Here is a 25692-nt window from a genome sequence, read left to right as displayed (position 1 = left end):
CCTTCTTCCCTCCCTCCCTCCCTCCCTTCCTTCCTCCCTCCCTTCCTGTCTCTCTCTCTTCTCTCCTCTCCTCTCCCTTCCTCCCTTTCTGTCACAAAATCTTAAACCCAGTTCACTCAGAAGCTCAAAGATTAGACCACAATAGGTCCAGAGCAATTGGTCTTGTGAGTTCACTTTTTGTTCTTCTGCTATTTGAGATAGTTGTTATGCCAAATATTAATGGAATTCAATAAACCCAGAGCCCACAGACAAGGTAAGAAATGATTTTCCTTCCCTAGTCACAGCCTCTAAACAAAAATTGTTGGTAGCCACTGTGCTTTCCCTTTTTATCCATTTCTCTATAATAAAACTCATTAAGAATATAATAAAAGTCAGTTTATCTTGAAACAAAACTCATTATAAAAGTACAAACAACAGATAAGTAAGATTTAAAAAGAGTATGACATTTCAAAAAAGTAAAAAGATGCTTATTCACCAGTCACCCTAATATTAGGGTGTTAGGGGAGGAAAAGTAAGGAGTGAATAAATTCACCAGGTCCCAGTAGTGCCACAAGGCAAGTACATACCAAAAAATAGCAAGTTCTGTCCAGGCAAATCACTCTTCAGATGGATCAGTGAGTAAGACAACACTTTGCTGATAGTAGAAAGGAAGGTTTCTCGCCCCACAGCAATCACCTCATCTCTATCATACTTTACCTTTTCTCCTCTATGAGGGGCCTCATTTTTCTTAGAAAATTGTTGTTTTAAGTAGGACACATCTGCTTTTCCAGGTATGTCTTGGGGAATCTGGGTAGGCTCTGTAATTTCAGGCACCTTATACAAGGCAGAAGCTGCATTCATGTTTCCTAGATTTTTAGTGCTTTATCCCCTCCACCTTTCTAGGAGATTACTGAAGTGTGACGATGGGCCTGACACTTCAGGGGATCAAGAACTGATCACAGGACTAGTAATTTCCAACTGTCCCTGTGTGTCCTTCAATAAGGTTTTATAAGACTTTTGTCTAAGTCATCTTGTAATTTGAGCATAAGTTCAATTAGCTGGTCTATGGGGCTAATCAAGGTTATCCCTAAGGGTCCTTCTGATTCTTAGTCCTATGAAAAACATTAATTATGATATTTACCATTTTCTCTAAGTTTTCTTTATTCTGCTTAAATATTTCCCTTTCTGTCTCCATTTCATCATTTAACGCATTCAATAGAGCTTGGTAGTGGGCAATTTTTTCTTCTTCAAGTCTTTTTTTTTCATATATCTCTTTAGTGGAAACATTATTTTCAGCTTTTTCTCTCATTTTCATGTTGAGTAACAGTACAATTTTCTGATGATTGTCCGCTATTTCTTCTTGCTCTTTACTATGTAAAAATAAATAACAATAATGATTCTTTGGAATGAATGAGGATTGATTTTAGAAAGGTCTAAATATTTTAAGTTGCTGGAATACTCACTTTTTACCCCTAATACAGAGTATACCTTTTCCCTACAGTTTTCTTATATAAAACCTGAACATTACATATGAGTTCTTAAACCCATAGAAAGAAGAGAACAAAGACAAAAGTAATGAAAATGAAAATAGCAAAGATGATAATAAATCATTTTTATTTAAATGGAATTTTTTAATGTTTTCATTTTAATTTAATTCTAATATTTTTGTTTGTACAGTAATTTAAATTTTATAATATATGTATGCATTATTTTCCTTTTAGCATTTAATTTTAAATGTTCCTTTTCAGTTCCAAATTCTTTCCCTCTCCTTATTCCCTCCCCTACCTATTGAGAAAGTAAGAAATACAATATCCATTACATATATGAAATCATACAAAACATATCTCTACATTAGCCATGTTGAAAAATGAAGAAGAGAAAAAATTTGCTTCACTCTGCACTCAGAATCTATCAGTTCTCTATCTGGAGATGGATGTCAGTTTTCATCATGAGTTCTTTGGAATTGTCTAGGATCATTGTATTGATAAGAATTGCTAAGTCTATACCATTGATTATCATTGCAACATTGCTGTTACTGTAGAGATTGTTCTCCTGGTCCTGCTCACTTCAGTTTGTATCAGTTTGCATTTGTCTTCCCAGGTTTTTCTGAAATCCTCTCCATCATTTCTTATAACCCAATAGTATCCTATCACAATTACATACTATAATTTGGTCCACCATTCTTCAACTAATGGAGAGCTCCTCATAGTTTCCAAGTCTTTGCCACCACAAAAGTAGCTGCTATAAGTGTTTGTGTACATATGGTCCTTTTTCCTTTTCTTTGATCTCTTTGGGGCATAGCCCTAGAAATGGTAATGCTGGGTCAAAGGGTATACACGATTTTATAGTCATTTGGGAATAGTTCCAAATTGTTTTCCAGAATGACTATATAATGTATATTATATAATAATATCATAGTTACTAACTCTACCAACAGTGCTTTTGTGTACCTATTTTCCCCATTCACTCCAACATTTGCCATTTCCCTTTTTCTGTCATCTTAGCTAATCTGATGGGTATGAGATAGTACCATGGAATTGTTTTAATTTGCATTTCTCTAATTATTAGTGATTTAGAGCATTTTTATATAACTAATTTTTAAAATTAATTTGTAAAATATTTCTCAGTCACATATCATTTTTTTTCCAAAATTTTATACATGTTCTCTCTTACACCCATTCCTGATGAAAGTAGGTTACCAGAAATACCAACCCTCCTCCCCTGTCTAATTTCTATGTATCAGTTCTTCCTCTTGCAGCTCATTTGTATAAAATAATTACTCTTTTTTAACAGTTCCTAAATGGTTTTATTTTTAAAATTTATATCATGCTCAGGTTTTCCCAATCTTTCTTATGAACTACCCAATTATTAAGAATCTTGGACATAAATTTTACATTTTACATATATAAAAAGTAAACAGTCTGTCCTTATGGATCCCTTATAATCAATCTTTGTTACATACCTTATATTTATATTGGTTCTTGTATGTCAAATTGTCTATTAAGTTCAGGATTTTTTTAAACAAAGTCTTGAAAATCTGAGTTTATCAAATATCCATTTTTTTTTCATTCAAGATAATATTTAACTTTGCAGGGTATGATATTTTTGGCCAGAACCCCAGTTCTTTTGCTCTTCAATATGGTGTGTTCCAATATCTGTGGTCTTTTTATGTCTTCTGCTGTTAGGTCTTGTGTAATTCTAATTGTGGCACCCTCGTATTTAAATTGTTTTAATCTTGATGCTTTTAATATTTTTTCCTTGAGTTGGAAATTTTGGAATTTTACTATGATAGTCCTATGAATTTTCCTCATAGGATCTCTTTTAAGTGGTGATCGATGGATTTTTTTTCTATTTCTACTTTCCTCCCTTGCTCTAATGCTTCAGGACAATTTTGTTTAATTATTATGTTATATGTATAAATTATGCATATTATAATATACATATTTTATATATATAATAAGTATTAGTTATATCAAGATTCTTTTTTGATTGTAACTTTCAGTTAGTCCAGTTATTTTTAAATTTTCTCTTCTTGATCTAATCTCCAAATCTGTTGTTTTTCTTATAAGATGTTTCACTTTCTCTTCTATTTTTTTCATTATTCATGTTTTGTTTAGTCATTTCTTGATCTCTTGCAATTTCATAGGTTTCACTTTGCCCAATTCTAATTTTCAAGGTGTCATTTTCTTCCTTAAAATTCTGATCTCCTTTTCTAGATGGTTGACTTTTCTTTCATACCCTTCTTCCTTTTCTTGTATTATTCTTATTTTATTTTTTAGTTTTTCCTCCATCTCTGTCATTTGATTTTTAAAGTCTTTTTTAAGGTCTTCTATAAATTCTTTTGGGGCAGGTGACCATTTGATGTTACTCTTTGGGGATTTCTTTACTTCAATTTTCTCCTCTGAAGATAAACCACAGTCATCTCTATTCCCATAATAGGTTTCTATAGTTGGATTCTCTTTTGCCTGTGCATTTTGGGGAGAGGGGGGTGATAGCTTGTTTATTTGTAATCGCCTCTAGCCCTGGGGTATGGAGAATGGTGCCTCTTGCCCCAGATCTTCAGTTCTGCCCTCTAGCCTGAAACCAAAGCCAAAACTCTAACCTCCTATAAATGCTCACAGCCAGGGGCTTTCTGCCCCACTACTTCTGCACTCACCAGGCATGTACTAGAATGTTCTTGCCCCCTTCATAGCACAAATGGGTCTGGTGTTGCTGGTCAACAGAGGTTCTCTTGATCTTCTCAGGCTCAAATGCCCAACTCTCCTCACTATCTGGGGTGTACAAGTTCTGGTTTCTGGGGCCAAGACAGCCTCTCAAACAAACTAAACCCAGGGCTTGCCACTTGTTGTTTAAGAGGCTTGCCACTTGTTGTTAAAATGGAACCTACCCTGGAGTTGTTTATTCTTCACAGGGACCAAACTTTATCCTGTGATTTTTCTTCTGATCTTCTCAAATTGTCTGCTGGAGGAGCCTGGTTATGCCCCTGTTCTTATTTATCTCCACCCACACTTTGTTCATCCTGAGGTGCTATTTTAACTCTTTTGTGGGGGAAGATCTTGAAAGTTTGGAATTTTCTGACCTACTCTGCCATCTTTCTAGAATTGTCTCCCCTCACATATCAATTTTTAACATTCATTTTTGACATTTTGGGTTCCAAATTCTCTACCTCCCTTTCATATTTTTCCTTCCTTGGGAAGGCAAGAAATTTTATATCAGTTTTACATGTGAAGTCATGCAAAATATATTTCCATACTGGCCACGTTGCAAAATAAAACAGTAAAAATATAATTATACAGGTGTTTTGGCTTTGGCTTGCATAGTGCTCACTCAAATGTCATGTATTTTTAAGAAATGTGGTTTGGGTGATAACTGAGGAGCCTAAAAGTTAATTGTATTCTGTTTGATAATCTAATGTGAAATTTTCTTTTGGGTGTGAAGTATATGCTAGTGGTGAATGATTTTTTTTTTTGCAAAGGAATTTGGAAATGACTAAATTAGGGTCACCAAACAGGTAATTATTTGGCTTGGATTTTAAAATTTAAATTTAAGAATATGATAATTGTTTATGATATTGTAATTTGGTAAATAATTGTATTATTGGTAAGCAGTTTCTCCTATAGTCTAAATGCTGCTAAGAATTACACTACCAGAGGAGCAAGAAAAAGTGATGACTGGGGCATTCTGATCATGTATATGAAATATTGTAAGAAATTTTAAACTTTCAGGTTTGCCTCTGTTTAGAAGAAAGGATTCAGTTGAGATTGTCTTGCTATCATGAGATTGTGAATTAAGATATTTGGAAATTTATAAAAGTATGCTTGTGAAAAGTAAATATTGGGAATTAGGTGAAGAAAAGATCTTGTGAATCTTCCTGTAAGTTTTTTTAAAATCTGAAATTGTTCATGTGTATGAAAAGGGCCCATTCCAGGTATGAAACTCACAAACAATGAGATTGATTAGATGAGAAGTAGCAAGTCTATGTATATAATATTTAAAAGGATCTCTTATAACTGACTTTTATACCAGGACAAGTTTAAAATTTGTGAAAGGAAAGATGTTAAAGGGGAATCCCCTTAGTTATAACTATAAATAGATAGAGATACATAACAGAAATATGTTCATCATGTTAACTACAACCACAAACCCAAAGGAAAGATGAAATGTACCACTCACTTCCTGACAGAGAGGGGATAAAATTAAAATGTAGAAAGTACAATACATTTTTGTATATGACTAATGTGGGAATTTATTTTGTCAGACTAAACAGCTATGTATTGAGGCTTTTACTTTTGCTGGGTTTATTTTCATTTGCTTAATTGGGAAGGGGTGGTAGAAAGGGTCAAATAATTTTAAAATCTTGTTAATTGAAAATTAAAAATGAAAATAAAAAAGGACAAAAATAAGATGCCAAAATTGCATCAGAGAGGTGAAGCAGGAGGAAAACTGAGAAAAGACATGACACTTGACAATTAAGAGGTCATTGTTAATTGGAGAGAACAGTTTCATCTGTAAAATGAGATGGGAAATCATATTTGCAAAAGGTGTGAGAAAAGAGGCAATGCATAGAGACAGTTTTTTTCTTTCTACCAGTTTGTCCAAGAAAGGAAGGTGAGATAGGAGATATGGGTTTATGGAGTTTAGTGAAGATTTTTTTTTAAGGAGGGAGGAAGAGGGGCATTTTGAAGGTGGTAGGAAAAGAAAGGTAGGATAGGGAAAATCAAGGATTTAAGAGAGGGGATGACTGAGTGGTATTCTGCTAGAGAGGATAATAGTTTTGAGGTTTAGGGGTGCTTGAGACCCCAAAATATCAACACACTGAGTTCTGCCAAATGAATTCAACTCAAGTCTTCTCTCAGCCAAAGTAAAAGTTTATTAAAGTGGGTGGCTAGGTGGCACAGTGAGTGGAGCACTGGTCCTGGAATCAGGAGGACCTGAGTTCAGATCTGGCCTCAAACACTTAGCACAAAAAATAGCTGTGTGACCTTGAGCAAGTAACTTAATCCCAATTGCCCTCCAAAAAAAGTAAAAAAAAGTTTATTAAAGCTCTGCCTTAATGAGTCGACTCTTTAGGAGTCTAAGTATCTGTGATGCTTGTATTGGACAAGTGGGTGAGAATAATCTGACACAGTGAGTCTGCGCTAGACTGAATTCTCAGTTCCATCATGGAGGCAAGGTGGATTTTATATACAGAAAGATTGTGGGAGGATTTAGGGTCTAGAGGAGGAGTTTGGGAAGGATCTTGAGGAGGAGTCTAAGCAGGATTTTTGATGGAACTAAGGTCACACTCCAGTAATTGGATTAAAGGTGGGAAATAGCTGAAGGCTACCTGGAGATGACAGACAATGGAGGGCTAGGCTAGTTTAAAGGTAACAGATTTTAGTATAGATATTTTGATAGGATCAAGGGTGGAAAGTAGTTGGACAATGGAGGACTAGGTTCACTTAAGGGTAAGAGATTTGGGTTTAGCTATAATGAAAGGCTTATGGCCTCAGGCAAATGCTTCATCAAATGGAAAGATTCAATCAGAGTTCAAGGGGTTTCCCAGAGCCTGTATCCCATCATTAGGGGATGGGACCAAAGGCATATGTAGAGAGGTTGTTCTTGACAATGAGAAGGATCACCTCATTATTATAGACTGAGGAAAAGGAGGTAAGGGAGGAAAATAATATTACAGGGTTTTGAGATGAAGAGGAAGGGAGAAGAAGGAGCTTACAATAAATGGCCACCATTTTTTCAGTAGAGTAAGAGATGAGGTTTTAAGTTGAGAGGGTGGGGGAGGTGTGGTAAAATTTAAGAGATAAGAAGGTTAGAATCACTCTGTGGGGAGTGAAATGGGTAATGGGTTAGGGAGGAACAAAAAGATTGTCTTCCTTCACTGATGGTCTAGACTAGGGTAATGTAACAGCAAGGAAAATAATAATGTAGTCTCAATGTTTTTCCTTCTAGTCTAGGGGAAGATTTTGAATGCTATCTCTTCATTGAGTTGATATAGTGGGCTTCTCACCACCACCACCACCAACATCATGTCCCATTCAGCTCTTGGCAGCCTCTTCGGTTAAGTTCCCAATTTAAATTACTATCACCCACAACCCTAATCTGTAAGAAAACTGGTACAAGGGGCTAATAGGGTCTGGTAGAAAGAAGCCTATGTGAGGTCTTACCCTTATAATATGCCAACCCAATCCCATGCTTTTATATACATCTGAATAGTGGGTTACATTCTCTCTCCCTGAGTTCTGAACTTCAAGTTCAACTGTCATTTTTTCTGTGACCTCTGGGTGGCCAGTTCATTTGCCATTACTACTTCTGATATCCTCAGTTCCTCTTGCAATCCCCACTGCTTGGAAAGCAAGGAGGTGGAGGGTTCCTTAAAAGTTTTAATTTTCTGTTATATAGTACATACTTAATAAAATGCTTTCCATCTATACATTCATTTATATCATCTTTCCATTAGAATGTAAATTTAAATATAGTTTAATTCTTAGCAGTTGTATCACATGAACTTAGTGTATAGTATTTGCTTTAAAAATTCTTGATTGATTTATTTTTTGGGTCCTAGAACATGGACATTTTTTGTGACAGAATAGAGTATTCTCTCCTCTTCCCATTCAAGGTTTTGTCTATTTATTTAATTTAGCTTCTTTAGTACCTTATTGAAAAATATAATTTTTTTCTTGCTCATATTTATATTTTTCATATTATGCTAATTGATTATTGAAGTTTCCCAATTGCTATCATTTTTCTATTTAATAAATATATTTTCTTTTAGAACCCTCCTCTTGGAATGTTTTGTCATTATAAATTAGAAATTTGTCACCAAAAGGACAATTCTAACATCATCTGATATATTTGTCACCTGCCTGTTTATACACAAAAAGTTGTGCTACATAGTGTAAAAAAATGAGTTTAGGACCATAAAAGACATGGTCCTATATCAGGAACTTATAACACATGAGCAATTTGCTTAGGTTATATAAACAAGGCATTAAAAACACCTGTAGCTAATTCAAGGAATAGACATTAATTGCCACAATTGTTAAATTTTGATAATTTTTTAGAGATGCAATTACAAAAATGATAAATATTTACCGCAAATCAAAATTCAAGTTTTCCAGAGTACTTAGTTGTCTATTCAGCAGCTCCATTTCACATGTGATTTTTTTAATTGCAGTATGTAATTTACTTATCTCATCTACATTTGATTTACGGGCAGCAAATACAGCATCTTAAAAATAAGTAATAACATTTATAAGTATTTCACAATTGGCAAAATAATTTTCCTAATGCATAGATCTAATGATTGTCTCTCTCTTACACAAGAATCTTTAGTGGATAAAATTCAAACACCTCAATTTGGTTTTAAACCCCTCATAATCTGAGTCTCACCTAACTTTCTAGGGTTATTTCACAATACTCCCCTTTACATACCTTATATTCCAGTCATGCTCCTCCCCCGCCCCTGCCCAAACTCAGTGATGTTTTTATACAGATTTTCATCTATTTCTGAAATGCACTCCACCTCTGCCTAGAGATCATTAGGTGGTGCGCCAGTATTAGCTGTGTGACATTGGGTAAATCACTTAACTTCAGTTTCTTCAACTACAAAATGGGGATAATATTCACATCTACATCCAGTGTGAGGATCAAATGAAATATTTGTGAAGTGCTTAGTACCATGCATGACACATAGTAAGTGCTTAATATACACTTGTTTCCTTAACTTCTTTTAAGACTCATCTTGAGTGACATCTTCTCCAGGAAGTTTTCTCCGCTCTCTCTAATTATTAGTGCTCTTTCCAGCCTCAAATTAAATTATCTTTCTTTACTTATCTATTTACATATTTTATCACTTAGTGGAAGATAAGTTCCTTGAGGTCAGGCTTTGGTTCTTATTTGTTTGTTTTTACACAGCCCTAGCACCTAATATATAGGAGCCCAATAAATGTTTGTTGAATTGAATTAAATTTCAGAAAGAGATAAAGCATTGAAATTCATTTTCAAAACATGAGCAAAATTTTTTGTCATAAAATATTTTTAATTTTTATATTTGAAATAATTTTTTTCCATCAAAAATACCTTCTATTTCCTTGGCAATGTTTCCTGGAAGATGCCATAGGACAAAACGCAGCCTGCTGATTTCTATGCTTTCAATTTCTAGAAGTTCAATTGTGGTTTTCCTCATACATTCCTGAAAATTTATGTAATGTTTGAGAAATTAAAACAACAGGTATTAGAAGAATGGGGCAGAACAACAATGCTCCACAAATGTTTTCAGAGATCTAAGTTTCTAATTTTTTTTGACATGTTCCCAAAAGAACATAGAAAACTGGGGAAATTTTCCCAATATATTTTATAAATATTTATTGCATTAGACCAAATATACTTTTTTATGCCTACTTTTTATATATTCTTATCTTGTGGTCTTCAACTTTGCTGAGGCTATATTTTTGCTGATTCTCTAAGATTTTCCAAGTAAACCATAATATCTACACCAAATAGGGATAGTTCTATCTCTTCTTTACCTATGATTATATCTTTAATTCTTTTCTCTTGTTTTGATAGGTAAGAGAGACATGTATAAGTAAGAGAACATGGCAAACTCTGAAACAGGGAGGACCTAGACTACATTGACTTTTTAACTAGACTGCAGGAAAAGAGAGGGTACCTGACAGTGGTCAAGGGCAGAGGGCTAGCAGTAATAGATTCAGGGGCACAATGATGATCATGGAGAGGAATGTAAAAGTGTTACTGAGCATGTTGCTAAATTCTGAGACAAGCATCTGACTGTTGCCAGCTTGGCTCCAGTGTCTGAGCTACCAATTAGGAAGAAACAATTGGGGAAGGAGAATGGAATAGCTGGATCATACTCATACTGCTCGTTACAACAGTCCCTTTGAGAGTTATGAAAGGTTTACCTCCTCTTTCTCATTTCATAGTGCCAGTACCAAGTGGGTAGGTACTTTATCCATGACTTTCTTTAAGTCATTTCTATTTGCTAGCTTTGTCTCACAAAATGTTTTCAATCACATGTGACATTTGACTCATGTCTGTTAACTATCTGAATTCAGGGATAAGCACAATGGAGGACAGCAATGACTAAATCTTTGTTAAAATTTTTCCTCACCAAGATTTCTGAAGAAAGTAAAAAGAATTTAAATGATTTTGATTCATGACTTTTATAAACTTAAGAGGCAGTAATAACTTGAATCTGGATATCTACCCTCCCCCACTTCCCCATTCCCTAGACTAAAATCAGTTAGAGTATCATTTTTGCTATCTGTAATAAGACTGGGGCTATGGGGTCACTTGCTTCTTTCCCCACCCCAAATTCCCTCCTCTCATAGAGATATAGAGGTAGGATCAAGGGCAGAATTACTTGGTGTAATGGAAATGCAAATTTAAAGATCTTCCCTGCCTCTAGGCCCTTTGATAGGCTTAAGAGACTCGGAGAACCTTCCTTGATTTGAAAATATACTCTGCCTCTTAATAGGCTGAATGTGGTCACATGGAGCCTGTGGCAGGAGGCTTGGTTTTCAGGAATGCCCACACCTTGATGCTGTGTGATGGGGCAGTGGGTCAAGAGGGTGGTTACATTCTCTGACCCAGGAGAAGGCTATATGATCCCTGATGTGAGGCTTTGCTTTGGGGCTCACTTTGAGAAGTGTTCTGTGATTTGATCAGATGAGACTATGGGAAGCCATTGTTGAGAGCCCCCCCTGCTTTGAAAAACCCAGATGTTGATTTTGTATGGATGTAATGGTTGGACAGTTTGGAAACCTGTCTACTTGATCTGTTTCTCTGTCTTGATAATTCTGTCTGTATACTCTGAAGTTCGGGGTCTGACCTTTTCCCCCTGAACTAGGTAAATGACATATGTTTGACTGATTAAAGTAAGCTTGTTAACCAATTTTGAGTTGCTTTCCTTTAGCAAAGCAGATCTAAGAACGTGTGTTGGCAGCCACCCTGGGGACGCTGGGGTGCTTGCTGCTACACTTGGTGGGAGGAAATTAATTGTGGCCTGATCTAGCTAGCAATACCCATATTCCTAAAGTTCCAAAGAACAAGTATCTACGACTTTTGGTCTTATATAGCCACACCTCACCTGACAACTCCATCTAGTGGCTACATGAGTAATTAACAAGATGCACACACTGCTTCTGTTTCCACCTCCCCTGATCTTCATCCAACACTCTCCATCACATTTCTCTCCCAAGTCCTAGATTTTCTTACATAAACATATCATATTAATATACAGTGCTGCTTCCCCCCTCACTCTTTTACCTAATCTGATTCTTTTGAACAAATTACACCCTTTTAGAGCAATATTCTAAATCAACAGTGTTCTTTTCATTGAGTCTCAGTGACAGATTTTTGGTTCAAATTTACATCCTTGCAGTTGGATCTATGCCTCATCTTCTTTATTAACTATTCTTTGAATAATTATATATAGACATGTGAGGATATACATATGTGTAACAAATATAGGTGATACTTTGGCATAGTTTATTTAGAAATCACAAGCACTAGAAAGCCTTTGGAGCTAGTAGGTTAAGATATATCTTTGGATGTGAATAACATAAGTAATCTCACAATAGTGATAGACCAATTTCACTTTGTATGCACAAGTCTACCCAACCAGGAACAAGATAGCTTCTATAGCAGCCAAAATACTATGGAAGAAGTACTTCTCTTCTCAGGGCTTCCACAGTTTCTACCAAGGTTGAGACTTTGAGACCAAATTATCTTAAGATTGTGCTTGCTTTGGACAGAATGAAGAAATCTAGAACTACTCCTTACCATCCTCAAGGATGTCTTTAGTCAGAACACTTAGACTGCGTGTTACCGAATGCTGGAAATTCTTAGACCTGAGCAAAAGGTCCAAAGGAATTAACATTTAGCATATAATTCCAAGAACAATGCTATAGGTTTTCCTTTGGACCTGAGCCTAATTTTATAAGAGCCTATTGTGGGAGGAATTTTGGAGATTCAGAACCAGTGTGTCACTTGGTTGGGCCCAGATGAACTCTGAAAGGAACAAGCAACAGCATGATGCTTGAGTTTACTTTCAGGAATTCTATCTTGAGAATTCTGTCAATAAGTCTTGGTCTTGGTGTCCATCATGGCCATGCTTAGAGCTTTGGCTAGGTATGTCAGTCTATCCTGGAGAACAACATAAAAATGGTGTGGTGAAATGGAAAAACCTGATTTTCAGCAGACCTGAAATCAAATCCTAGTTATGCTATATATTGTCTGCGTGACTTTGGATAAATCACTTATTTTCTCTAGACATGATTTTCTTAATGGGCAAAATGAAAAACTTGAATCATATGACCACAGCTTTAGAGCTTTCAGCTCTAAATCTGCAGTTCTTTGGAGTAAAATAAATTGCATTTTTGAGGTAGATAGAGGCTAAGTGACTTGCCCAGGGTTACCCAGCTAGAACACATCTGAAACTGGATTTGAACTTGTCTTCCTGATTTCAGACCCAGTTCTCTGTCCACTATACCATCTAGATACCTAGTTATAGCAATATTTTGTATATTTGTATACAGATGCCTGAGGCCGTGAGTTTTATCATAGGATTTTTTCTTGGATTTGGTTCCTGTTAACTTCTTCATGTCTCTATTGCTGTTCTTTCCAGATTGTAGCTATTCTACCTGATAGCTGACTTGGTTGATATGTGTGGTCAGTGTTCTCTTTCTTCCTCCCTGTTCCTTTTAAATCCCTTTTGATCATATCTGTAAGACTATCACATAATGCCCTCTCTGGACTTCACTGTTCTATTTCTTTTTTTATATATATTATAACATCAAAGTCAACTTATACTCACATCTTCTGTATATGTATACTCCAAGTGCTCTAATAGAGATATAGCTCTCAAGAGTTATAAGTATAATCTTCCTGTGTAGTAATATAATAGTTTAATCTTATTGAATAATGTTTTTTTTCTTTCCTGTTTATCTTTTTTTGTTTGTTTGTTTCTCTTGAGTCTTGTATTTGAAGACTGAATTTTCTGTTAAGCTCTGGTGTTTTCATCAAGAAAGTTTGAAAGTCTCCTTTTTCATTGAATGTCCATCTTTTCTGCTGAAAGATTAGATCAATTTTTCTGGGCAGTTGATTCTTGTTTGTAATCCAAGAGCCTTTACTTTATAGAATATCACATTCCAAGCTCTCCACTCCTTTAATGGAGAAGCTACTAAGTCCTGTGTAACCCTGACTGTGGTTCCTTGAATATTTGAATTGTTTCTTTCTGATTGCTTGTGGTATTTCTTCCTTGAACTAATAATTCTGGAATTTGGCTTACAATATTCCTTGGAAATTTCATTTTGGGATATCTTTCAGGAAGAGATCGGTGTATTCTTTCAATGACTTTTATCTTCTGGTACTAGGAAATCAGGGAAATTTTCCTTGATACTTTCTTTTTTTTTTTTTAAAGCAATTGGGTTTAAGTAACTTGCTCAAGGTTACATGGCCAGTTATTTCTGGGTGTGGTGATGAGTATCTGAGCCCGGATTTGATCCAGGTCATCCTGACACTGGAGCCAGTGCTCTTACTCGCTGAGCCACCTGGCCGCTCCTAAGCACTTGGGGTTAAGTAACTTGCTCAAGGTTACACGGCCAGGTGTTTCTGGGTGGGTGCTAAGTGTCTGAGCCCGGGATTCGATCTCCAGGTCTTCTCAACACTGGAGCTGGTGCTCTTACTCGCTGTGCTACCTGGCCGCCCCTTGATAATTTCTTGAAAGATGCTGTTCAGGTTCTTTTTTTGATCATGGCTTTCAGGTAGTCCAACAATTCTTAAATTATCTCTTCTGGATCTATTTTTGAGGTCAATTCTTTTTCCAATGAGATATATTTTTTACATTTTCTTCCATTTTTCATTCTTTTGATTTTCTTTGACTAATTCTTGATGTCTCCTGGAGTCATTATATTCCACTTGCCCAATTCTAATTTTTAAGGAATTAATTTCTTCAGTTAGCTTTTGTACCTCCTTTTCCATTTGGCCAACTCTTCTTTTAAAGGAATTGCTTTCTTCAATGGATTTTTTCCCCCATTTGATCAATTCTATTTATAAGAAGTAGTTTTCTTCAGTCAATTTTTGTGTTTTCTTTTCCAAACTGTTGACTCTTTTTTGATAATTCTCCTGAATAACTCTCATTTCTTTTCCCAACTTCTACATCTCTTACTTGATTTTAAAAATCCTTTTTGAGCTCTTCCAAGGGGACTTTTTGGGCTTGAGATCAATTCATATTCTCCTTTGAGGCTTCCTATGTAGCCATTTTGACTTTGTTGTTCTCTTCTGAGATTGTGTTTTGATCCTTCCTGTCACTATAGTAGCTTTCTATGGTCAGGGTTCTTTTCATGTTTTTTTTTTTTTACTCATTTTTAAAAGTTGAGCTCCTAGGTCACAGAGGGCACTGTCCTAAGCTTTTTGTGCTGGAGTCCTGTAATGTTAAGGAATTTGAAGATCTTCCCTGTCCATAATTAGGTAAATAGAGCCCTGGCCCAGACCTATTCAGGCTCTGGGCTATGGGGAATTTCCTATTAAATGCTGGAAATTTTCAAGCTCCTTGGCACTCAGCCAATAAGGAGCCAAATCTTTGTTTTATATTCTGGGAGACTGGCATTTTGCTTGGGGGGGTTCGCTCATGAGAAGGATTTTTATTTCCTTATTTATATGTTCAGAGCCCCCTGACTGCTCAGATTTTTGTGTGCTCCCTCAGTTCTGTGATGTATGTAAAATGTAAGGCAATATTGCTATGTTCAGACAGCTAGAGCCCTGTCTGTTAGTCTTTGTACTCATTTCTTTGCTTGTATTTTCTATACTCACTTCTTTCTCTGTAATTAAAGTAATATTGCTAACTGTTTGAAACCTGTCTTTCATTTATAAAGCAGATCAAAAGAACCTGTGCTAGCAGGCCATTCTGGGTGTGCTAGGGTGCTTGCTAATACAGGCCCTTTTCACTGTCTTTCTGCCCAGGGCTTAAGGTGCTTGTGGCTTACCCACTGCACTGGGGTAACTGGGCCTAGTCATGTTTGTCATATCCCAATTCTGGCAATTTGCTTTCTGTGCTGGAGCTGGAGGCCTGCTGTGCCATTAGCCTGCTGAGCCAGGACTGTCTCAGTTACTAATCTGTGCTGTAGCTCAGAAGCTCCCACTGGCTTTCTGGGAACATAGTCTGTGCTGGGCTGTGCTCCCTTTTTATCCAAGTGAGAAAGACCTTTCCTGAAGTCCTTCTAAGTAATCTTAAGCTGGAAATTACTTCACACTCTGCCTTTTTGTGGATTCTGTCACCATCTACTTAACAGACTGGATATAATGTTGCTTCCTAGGGAAACTGGGGAGAGTTAAGGCAACTTTCTGTCTTTTCTCCTTGTAATAGTAATGAAATTTGAAGATCCTTTTATTGCTAAGCTGACAGGTACTTAGCACCTAGTTTCAAATTAAGCCTTTGCTAAAAAAACAGAAGGTATGAACCCCTGTTGCTGATGTAACAGTAAGGGACTGAATGGGGAGGAGCAATACTATATATAAGGAAAAACCCCAGCTGGGAAAGTCAGAATTTTCTGGGAACTTGTAGTGGTGGAGTTTCTTCTGAGGGCCAGCCAAGCTGCTGAGGACTTCTGAGGGCCAGTCAAGCTGCTGAAGACTTCCAAGGGCCAGTGGGAGCTGCCAGAGGAAGCATGACTGTGGTGTTTTTACTTTGTCTGTTTGTGGCTTTGTTAAACCTTGACTTCCCAGGAATAGAGACTGTGAAGGATTTAAGGTGGACTGGACACTGTGAGCTTCAGTGTGGAACAGGAACTGCACGGAGAGCTGGACAAGGAGCTGGGAGCTGTCTGCCTTTGAACCTAGGGGACAGTTTGGTGAATTCAGGTAGGAGATGGGACCATGGAAGGGAAAACATGGAAGCTTGAAAGCCTTTCCCAAGTCAAGATGAAAAGACCTCCCTGTGAATACTGAGTAGTGACTGACCCTGATGTGAGGTTTTGCTTTGAGGCTCACTTTGGGGAGAGGTGTGTGATTTGGCCAGATGAGACTCTGGGCATCCATTGAGCCCCCCTGGCTTTGAAAACCCTGATGTTGGTGCTTCCCTCTCTGGTAACTAACTGGGTATGGATGTAATGGTCAGACAGCTGGAAGCCCTGTCTGCTGAATTGTGTTATTTTCTGTTGAGTAGTAACTGATGGAATTGTAAGTTATTTGTGATTGTACTTTGTGATTGAATTAATGACTCTGTGATTGACTAAATGAATGTAATATCCAGGGGTGGAGTGCTCTGACTTTTGTATTTTGTGTCCCTTTAAGGAGGCAAGCCTCCTCCTTAAGGATGATTGAATTATTGAGTTACTAAATAATTGTACTTTGCTGAAAACTATTGTGACCACTTTGGTGAAAAGTGATAAGTCATTGTGAATGCTGTATTTTATTTTTGTGATAAGTTGTAACATTATGAATGCTGTACCTTGATTTTCTATTTCTGATTTCTTATTGAATAAATAGAATGTTCACTATACTATGTAATCAGAACCTTGAAAGGTGTTCACAGCAGCAATCCTCTGGAAAATTGCTTGTGCATGTCTTTACACTATGGCATAGTCGGCAGCAGTACAAAGTATAGTGCCTCTATTTGCTCCAGGATCGATGGCCATTTAGACTGAGATTGTAAGGCCAAGGATCCTGGAGGGGTGGAATATAATGGGAAGCACAGAAGTGGTTCAGACCTTGTTTCAGCTATTGAATTAACACCTTACTTCAGTTCAAGTTTCTTTTGAGCCTTGTATCGTCTGTTCAGAAACAGAACACGTGAACCCCACAACCTGTGAATCCTAGAATTCAAGGACTCCTGTAACAGGAAAGGGAGGAGCCAATGACAATATATAAAGAGAATTTCCAGGCTTGAGAGGGCAGAACTGAAGGGAGGACTCTTGTGGTGGCAGAGTCAAGAAGGAGAAAACTTGTGGTATCCCAGCACTCTATTTGTCTGCTCTATCTGTGTTGATGGTTGTTTGTGATACTTTGTACAGAAGCTCTGGGACTTTACTGGAGGCCCTGAAAGAGGATTTTCTGGTTGTATGTTTACAGAAGTCCTGGAGGAGGGTTTTGGATGTCCTGGGACTTTACTGATGATTTGTGCTGACCTCTTGGACTTTGTTTGTGGGTCTGTGTTGATTTCTATGTTGATGATTTGTGTGGAGTTCTCAGACCTTGTTGGTGGGTCTGAGTTGATTTCACAGGCAGATAGTGAATTGATGATGGTGCCGGCAATGTGAATGAATATTATTGTGGCTTTGGTAAACTTTGTCTTCCCAGAAACAGGAACTGTGAAGGACTTAAGGTGGACTAAACACTGTAAACTTCAATATGGAATGGGAACTGAACAAGGAGCTGGACAAGGAACTGGGAGCTGCCTGTCTTTGAACCCAGGTGACAGTTAGAGCTGGGACCATGGAAGAGAAACCTTGGAAGCTGAGAGTCAGCCTAGAGTCAAGCTGAAAGAAGATTTTACTTAGATACTGTGTAGTGACTAAGAAGATTATAATTTACTGTGACCTAGGGGTGGAGAAATTTGACTTTTGTACTTTGTGATTGAATTAAGGATTTTGTGATTGACTAAATGAATGTACTTTGTTTAAAACTATGTGACCACTTTGGTGAAAACCATGTGGCCATTTTAGTGATAAGTTGTTGAGTTGTGACATGGTGAATGCTGTATTTTGATTTTCTGTTATAAGTTGTAACATTGTGAATGCTGTATTTTTTTCTCTGATTTGTTATTGAATAAATAGAGAACTTACTATACTATGTAATCAGAACCTTGAAAGCTATTCACAGCAGCAGCCCTCTGGAAAGCTGCTTGTGTGTAGCTTTACACTCCTCCATCTTGGCTCTACCTCCATCTATTTTTTTAATAGTCAACAGAATTTACATGAAGAGAATTCATAAATTCAAGAATTCAAAAAAATTCAAAAAAAGAATGAGACTTGAGATCAAAAGAAAGAACAACACAACTTAGATAAACCAAGTTCCACTGAAAGACTTTATGGCAAGCCTGATAAAAGATGGGATAGTCTACAGGACCACTCCTCCCAGAGAGGCAGAGAAGCCTGAACCAGAGGTCAAGCAGGTCACCTGAATGAGTATCACCATAAGATTGCTTCGAAAGAGGTGGAGTAGTATTTTGCCTCAAGTGGAAACATGCATTCTCTTCTCAAGAGAATTTAGCTTTAGAAATTGAAGGACAAAAGACCAGCAATAGGAAAGAAAAATGGGGTTGGAGTTAGGGACTTCTCCCGGGCCAAAAGAATGTAATCTCTAGCCTGCCAGATTTTCTTCCTAGACCCATAAGTTCATATGCAGCAATAATAGTAAGCTTCGAGTATAAAGGGTGTTCTGTTATGCTGGGTCACAAGTAATAATTGTATTGTAACCATATGATGAAAATATTTAAAGAATATAGCTCTTTAATCTATGCAGGGACTAGTCCTCTGTGTACTGAGGATTACATACAACTGAGTCTTATCCAAGAACTTCTAATTTCCAAAGGATGTTGTACAAAGTAGCAAGGAGATTTACACTGTTGATCTGTTATGCCAAAACCCTGCAAACATCTCTGGAATGGGAACATTAACAGGAACCAACTCAAGCCTGTATAATTATGATATTTTAGTACTAGCAGAGTACTATAGGCAGTGTTAGACTCAGTACTTGAACACTATCCCTATCAATCCATATATGTTTTTTTTGAAGAAGCTTATAAAAAGATAAGGGCCAGTGGAAGCAGATAGCATTAAAGAAGTACTTGACTCTAAAAGGATTATCCAGAGGCATACCCTTTGCTGCTAAAGATTCTAACTATGAAGGCTCCAAAAATAGAGGCCATTTTCTATAGGGCCAATAGAAAAGAAATAGAGCCAAACTCATGACTGGGCTACCTGTGAGCTAGAATTGGGACTACAGGCCAGTGAGTATGACAATACTAGGGATTTAGGGTGGACAAGCAAGTTACTACAAAAGAGGAAGAATTATCTACAAGAGAACAAGCTGCTTTATAACACTGTTAGAGAAATGAGGGAGGAGATTATGCATCTAGCCAGATGATACCATTGGATGGAATGCATGTAAGCATGTACTTGCTATGTACTCAGAACTATATTCAATATGATCAATGTATTATCTATGTCACTTAGTTGTGTTGTATGTACTATATTTTGCATATGCCCCTATGCATTTGATCTGCTGCATATAATCTTATTGAGGTGCTGTGCTACTGCAAGAGATATGTTTCAGAGATGCTACACAGAACTATAATGTGAATATTGCATCCTACGTACCTATATATCTGCTCTGTATTTTGGATTATACTTAGGACGATGAGGTAGCTGGGTGGTGCAATAGATAGAGTGCCACGCCTAGAGTCAGAAAGATTCATCTTTATGAGTCTAAATCTGGCCTCAGGCACTTATTGTGTGACCCTGGACGAGTCATTTAGCCCTGTTTGTTTCAGTTTCCCCATCTGTAAAATGAACTGGAGAAAGAAATGGCAAACCACTCTAGTATCATTGCTAAGAAAACCCTAAATGGGGTCACAAAGAGTTGGACACAATGAAAAACAACTAAAAAACAAGCTAGGACTATGCTATCTGACCAGATGAAAGCTTTTGATGTATACTTTTAGGTATATTTGTGATTTTAGAGGGCATTTTTTTAAATTGGGGGAAGGATGTGGAAGGGTATGTTTGCAGATAGAATGCATGTTTCCACCATTCTAGGGGCAAGAGACAGTCTTACACATCAGGGGAAATTCTTTGGAATACATTTTCCCCAATTCAGTGCATGAGCCTATCACATGGGATGTAACCCAAGGAAGATACTGGTTGAGCAGGTGTACTACCAATATGGGCAGTTGAAAAGAGTCTCACAGTGGTCAATATAAGTAAGTAAAGGAAAGCAAGGAGGTTCGGAGTAGCATGAAATGGATGTTGTATCTAGACCATACAGGGGGCATAAACAGTGGTTCTAAGAAATGAAAAGAGGATGAAGAGAAAATACAATCAGTAAAAGCAATCAATACACTGAAAAAAATCTAAATATATACATAATATTCCACACCTCTTCAAAGTAGTGAGGGAGAGATGTCTTCTCATATCTCTTTTTTGGGTCTATACTTGCTTTTTATAATTTTGCAGTAGTAACTTTTGATTGTTTCTCTCTACTTACATTGTTGTAAGTCATTAGTATATTGTTTTCTTGGTTCTGCTTACTTCACTTTGCATCAGTTCACATAGATCATTTTATGCTTCTCTGTATTCATCATAGTCATCATTTTTTACAGAGTAGCAATATTCCATTATATTAATGTACTATAACTTGTGTAGCCATTCCCAAATCTGAGGTCAGATTTGTACTCAGGTCCTTCTGACTCCAGGGTTGGTGCTCTATTCACTGCGCCACCTAGCTGCCCCTCTCCTTTGTTTTCTACCATAAAAAGTCTACAAATATTAATTTCTAAAACACTGCCATGCATTTATATCTCTTCTGCCATGGTGTTGGGAGATTAACTGAGCAAGACTTATTTATGACATGATTTAATTCCTTGTTATTTATCTTTCATTCTGTTTTAACTAAATGTCTTTTGTTCTAATTTCATGAATCTCCTGGCATGATCTGGCACAGAGTCATTGGTAAGGGACTCTGGGATATGAATTTGAATAGATCCTTGCCCAAAATAGAACTTAGAACCTAAAATGCGTTAGAGGCTCAATAGCCTTGTGAAAAGGGAGAGGGGCACGCAACACCCAATGCCCAAACTAAAAGAAAGTCACATTTGTCCCCCAAAGTCCAAATGGTAAAAACAAACAAATGAAAAAACCCTAACAACAAATGTTTATGTATATAGCTATTTTCTTGTTTAATTTAGAAAAAAAAATGAATATGACTAAGACATCGAGGGAGCGTAGCTATGTAGGTAGAAAACTGGTCTCTGATTCAACAGGGAAGTGCTTGGTTCAAAAGCCTTGACACTGAAACATAATGAAGTGTGACCCTGAGGAAATAATCACACAACCTTGGTGCTCCAAGAACTAACCTAAATCTTTAAGTTACAGAGTAATTGCTGAGCTGCCTTGATAAAAAGGAGTGTCCTTCCAAGGAATTCCCTAGACCAGTGAAATTATAGGTCCAGTCAAAAAAAAATGTTGACCCTATGGCTTATCAGTGAAAAAAAATAAGCTTGTATAGACCCAAAGTATTTTAGATTTTTCAATTTTTCAAATTATTAAGGAATACTAAACAGACAAAGCTGTGGATGGTTTCCAGCCTGGCAACATGTATTCTTTGTATAAAAATTTGCTATAGTATGCTGTCATACTAGATATTTTGCAAAGAGTTATGTATTCTTCAGTTTTTGTATAAAGAACACCTTGAAGAAGGTAAAAAGAGACTACTTTTTGTGGATAAAACTTGTGGAATAAATCCTGTAGCTTTTTAGTTATAGTTTACATATACAGTAAAATTTTCTTAGATTTTATAAATAATATGCTTCACTATTTCAGAGTAGGAAGGATTTTAGTGAAACACACCAGATGATATTCCAGTGTTATAGATTGGTACTAAGCAATGTATGTAAAGAAATTGGTGTTTTTTCCTAATAGAAAAACTAAGGTAATATAATCCATATTAAATTATTTTCAATATTCAGGAATTTAAGATTCCTTTGTAAAATTTTTGCTTCAGCTGCATTCAGTTACCAAACTCTTCTCCCTCACCCTTTATGCATACTTTAAAACTCAACTCAAATGCCATTCACTCCATAATTCCTTTCCCAAGTCACCCAATTGGTAACAAACTATCCTCCCAGGGACTAACACAATGCATTTAGCCTGGCTCTCTGTTATAGTTACGTAACAATTTTTTTCTTATATTTACTTATATGTCATGTGTCCATGATAATTATACATTTTATGAAGACAGGTAATATTTTATCTAAACTTTTTTAACTCCCCCAGTGTTAAGTACATTGCTTTGTATATAGTAGGCACTTGAATATTTAACTAAATCGTCATCAATAACATTTATGGATTATACAATACCAATTTTTTAACTGCTTCAGCAATGTCCTCAAGAACAGCCTTGGCTTCTTGGTTGAATTGAAATTCTTCATTCTTCAGGGTTTTTTCTTCAAAAATAATTAAATTCATGGATTATTTTTACATGCAATGTAACATAATTTAGACTACTGGTACTTACTTCCATAGAAATATCTTCTAAAACAGAGGGTTTGACTTAGAAACACTATATACTAAATTAATTATTTTTCTTGAATTACTTTTATAACACACAAATGAGCAACCACCATGCAAACTCAGAAATTCCTCTCTTGGCCCTAGTCTTCTTGCTGTTCCATCTCTCTCTCTATCTTACACCTCTTATCCTACTTTTTATCCCTACCATGATCTCTAGGCCAAATCTTCTTCCTTCTTTTCCCAATCTATTACCATGGTCTCAATTGCTTACCTTCATTCTCAATCCTACAATTGACCGGTTCAGTCTTTTTTTTTTTTTGCTTTTTGGAGGGCAATTGGGGTTAAGTGACTTGCCCAAGGTCACAAGGCTAGTTTTTTTTGTGTGTGTTAAGTGTCTGAAGTTGGATTTGAACTCAGGTCCTCCTGACTCCAAGGGCTGGTGCTCTATTTACTGCACCACCTAGCCACCCCTGACCAGTTCAGTCTTGCATGGTTCCTCCAATCTTCAACCATCTTGTCTGCTTTTCCTATATATGCCAGTCCCAAGATTATTTCCACCATCTGTCTTCTCAGCACCTTATCTTATGCTCCTGTACAGCACTGCAGAAAATCACCTAAGCGAGTCTTCTAGGCTCACTACAATTTTATGCATTTAATATTAAGCGGACCATCAATGAACTTGTTAATTGTATTCCTGGGAAAGTTCTAAATTGAATCGTTAGAGTTGTAGTTACTCAACATAGAAAAGGGAACAGTTGGTTACTGAACCAACATGGTGGCTTCATCAAGAACAGGTTACCCCAGACTAAATATATTTTCTTTTTTTAATATGATTACTAAACTCTTAAATCAGATGGCTACTATCTAGTTTATCTAAATTTTTGAAAGCAAATACTCTGATGAAGTACTTCATACTACACTTTTGGAAAACAGAGAGATGTGGACTGGATGACAGTACAATCAAATGCATGTTGAATTGTTTGAATGACTGGATTCAAAAAGTTGCTGTGGATGGGTCAATGTCAGCTTGGCAAGAAGTCTCCAAGAGAGTGACCCCAGAAGTCTATGCTTGGCTCTTTGCTGTTTAAGACTTTTATGGATGATTTAGATAAAGGCATAGATGACATGCCTATCAAATTTGCAAATGATACAATCTGGGAGAGATAACTAACAGATGGTGAGAAGTCAGGTTTTTAAAAATATCTAGACAAACTGGTTCACTGGACTGATGATTTTTAAGCAAACAAGGTTAAGTGACTTGTTCAGGGTCAAATAGCTAATAAGTATCTGAGGTAAGATTTTAACTCAGGTCTTACTGACTCCAGGCCAGGTGCTCTATCCACTGCACCATGTAACTACCCTCAGATCTAAGATTTAAGAAGATTAATATAATAACTGAGTGGATGAAACACTGGAGTAGGGAAAGAAAAGGCAGGGAGATCAACCAATTAACTGAAATAGTACAGACCTGAGGTGATGATAGCCTGTACCAAGATGGTGTCAGTTATCAGATGAGAGAAGGAATTGTATATGAGAGATTGTATGCTGGTGGAAACAACAGGATTTGAACATGGATCGGATATGGGGGGTTGAGAGAGTAATGAGTCAAAATTGACACTTCGGTTGTGAGCAAGGGTGTCCAGGTGAACCTTGCTACCTTCAACAGTAAAAATGAAGTTTGGAAAGGAGGAGGGCTTTGGGGGTAAGATAATGAGTTCAGTCTTGAGTATGTTGAGTTTAAGATATCTTCAGGACATCTAATTTTATCTAGTAGGAAGCTGGAGATGCTAGTCTAGAAGATGGGAGAGAGATTAGGTAGGGCTAGAAAGTAGATCTGAGAATCATCAGCATAAAGAAGGTAATAGAAACCATGGCAACTGATGAAATCACCAAGTGAAATACCATGGAAGGAAAAGAAAGGAGGGCCCAGGACAGAGCTCTGGTCCAGGGTGATCCTAGGGACATCTTTACTTAGGAGCCTTGGAAGAGGAGGCAGATGTAGTATGGCAAGAGTCCCACGGGTTTAGAAACAAACGGGCCCTGAGTTCAAATACTGTCTCTGTTCCTTAATTTATTGTCTGACTTTGGGCAAGCTGTTTACCCTTTCTGGGAACTGATTTTCTTCTTTGTAAAGAGAGAGATGGAGTGAAAGAACTCTAAAGTCTCTCCCAGTTCTTAAATCTAAGCTTCTTTAATGGATGGAGGAGAGAGAGGGCACCAAGCTTTCCAGTTCTCTCCCTCCCACTTTCTTCCACCCTCCATCCATGTTTCTACAGAATCTAGAAAATCCTTACCAACTTCAAAGAGTTTCTCCAGCACTGCTAAGGCCACTGAAGAGCCCAAGGAGATTGGGCAAAGACTATCATCCATGGCTGCAGAGAAAGGAGTCAGCTAGTGATTACAAGTCTGGGCCGGTCGCCGTGGCAACAAGAGCAGGGGACATGTGTGATGGAGGAACAGAATTTCCCAGAGTCCCCTGGGGATGGGAGCAGGCACTGCAGGAACCATCCTAGAGGACAATGGATGAAAGGCATGCTTAAAGTGGGCTGGCCTGTCCCAGCAGCCTGAGCCCTCTTCTAGTACAGTACCTACTCAGGAGCTCCTTCCACTCCTGTAAGGGTACAGCTGGAAAATAAAATGTTATCAAAAGTTTTCACATACTTGCTCTATTCCTCAAAAGTCTATCACTCATTCACCTAGCTCTTTTGGAAAGAGAATTTTTCTCCGTATGTAGACCTAAAAGTAGGTCTTCCGAGTTCTTTGACTGACAGGTTTACAATTCAATTCGGGAAATCCACCTGACACTCAACTCTTACCTGTGGCTCCAAGAAGCTTTAGCATGTGATAGTATGTAATTACACTCCACATAAACTGTCGTAGCAGATGGGCTAACCAGGTTGATAGCTGACAGGCCTCAGGTTGTTGTGTTTGTGCTTCATTTTCAAAGAGGACCATGGATCAGGAAAATGTT

At 37.1% G+C, this 25692-nt stretch overlaps 1 protein-coding gene across 1 annotated transcript in view; it reads right to left on the bottom strand.

Moving 5' to 3' along the window:
• CCDC175 (coiled-coil domain containing 175) overlaps positions 1-25091 on the bottom strand; it is a 118057-nt gene extending 92966 nt beyond the window's left edge. Inside the window, exons 1-5 of the mRNA XM_069091733.1 lie at positions 25016-25091; positions 22569-22654; positions 9556-9667; positions 8569-8704; positions 1121-1349 (exon numbers count right to left, since the gene is read on the bottom strand). Of these exons, the coding sequence (XP_068947834.1) occupies positions 1121-1349; positions 8569-8704; positions 9556-9667; positions 22569-22654; positions 25016-25091 (639 nt within the window). The remainder of the gene's footprint in view (positions 1-1120; positions 1350-8568; positions 8705-9555; positions 9668-22568; positions 22655-25015) is intronic.
• Between the last annotated feature and the right edge of the window lie 601 nt (positions 25092-25692).

The sequence above is a fragment of the Petaurus breviceps genome, unplaced genomic scaffold (assembly GCF_028583685.1).
Source record: "Petaurus breviceps papuanus isolate PSGF00001 unplaced genomic scaffold, PetGlider_PUasm1.0 189, whole genome shotgun sequence".
Taxonomy (NCBI): Eukaryota; Metazoa; Chordata; class Mammalia; order Diprotodontia; family Petauridae; genus Petaurus; species Petaurus breviceps.
Note: the sequence above shows the minus strand (reverse complement) of the source record. Positions and strands in the feature narration are given on the sequence as shown.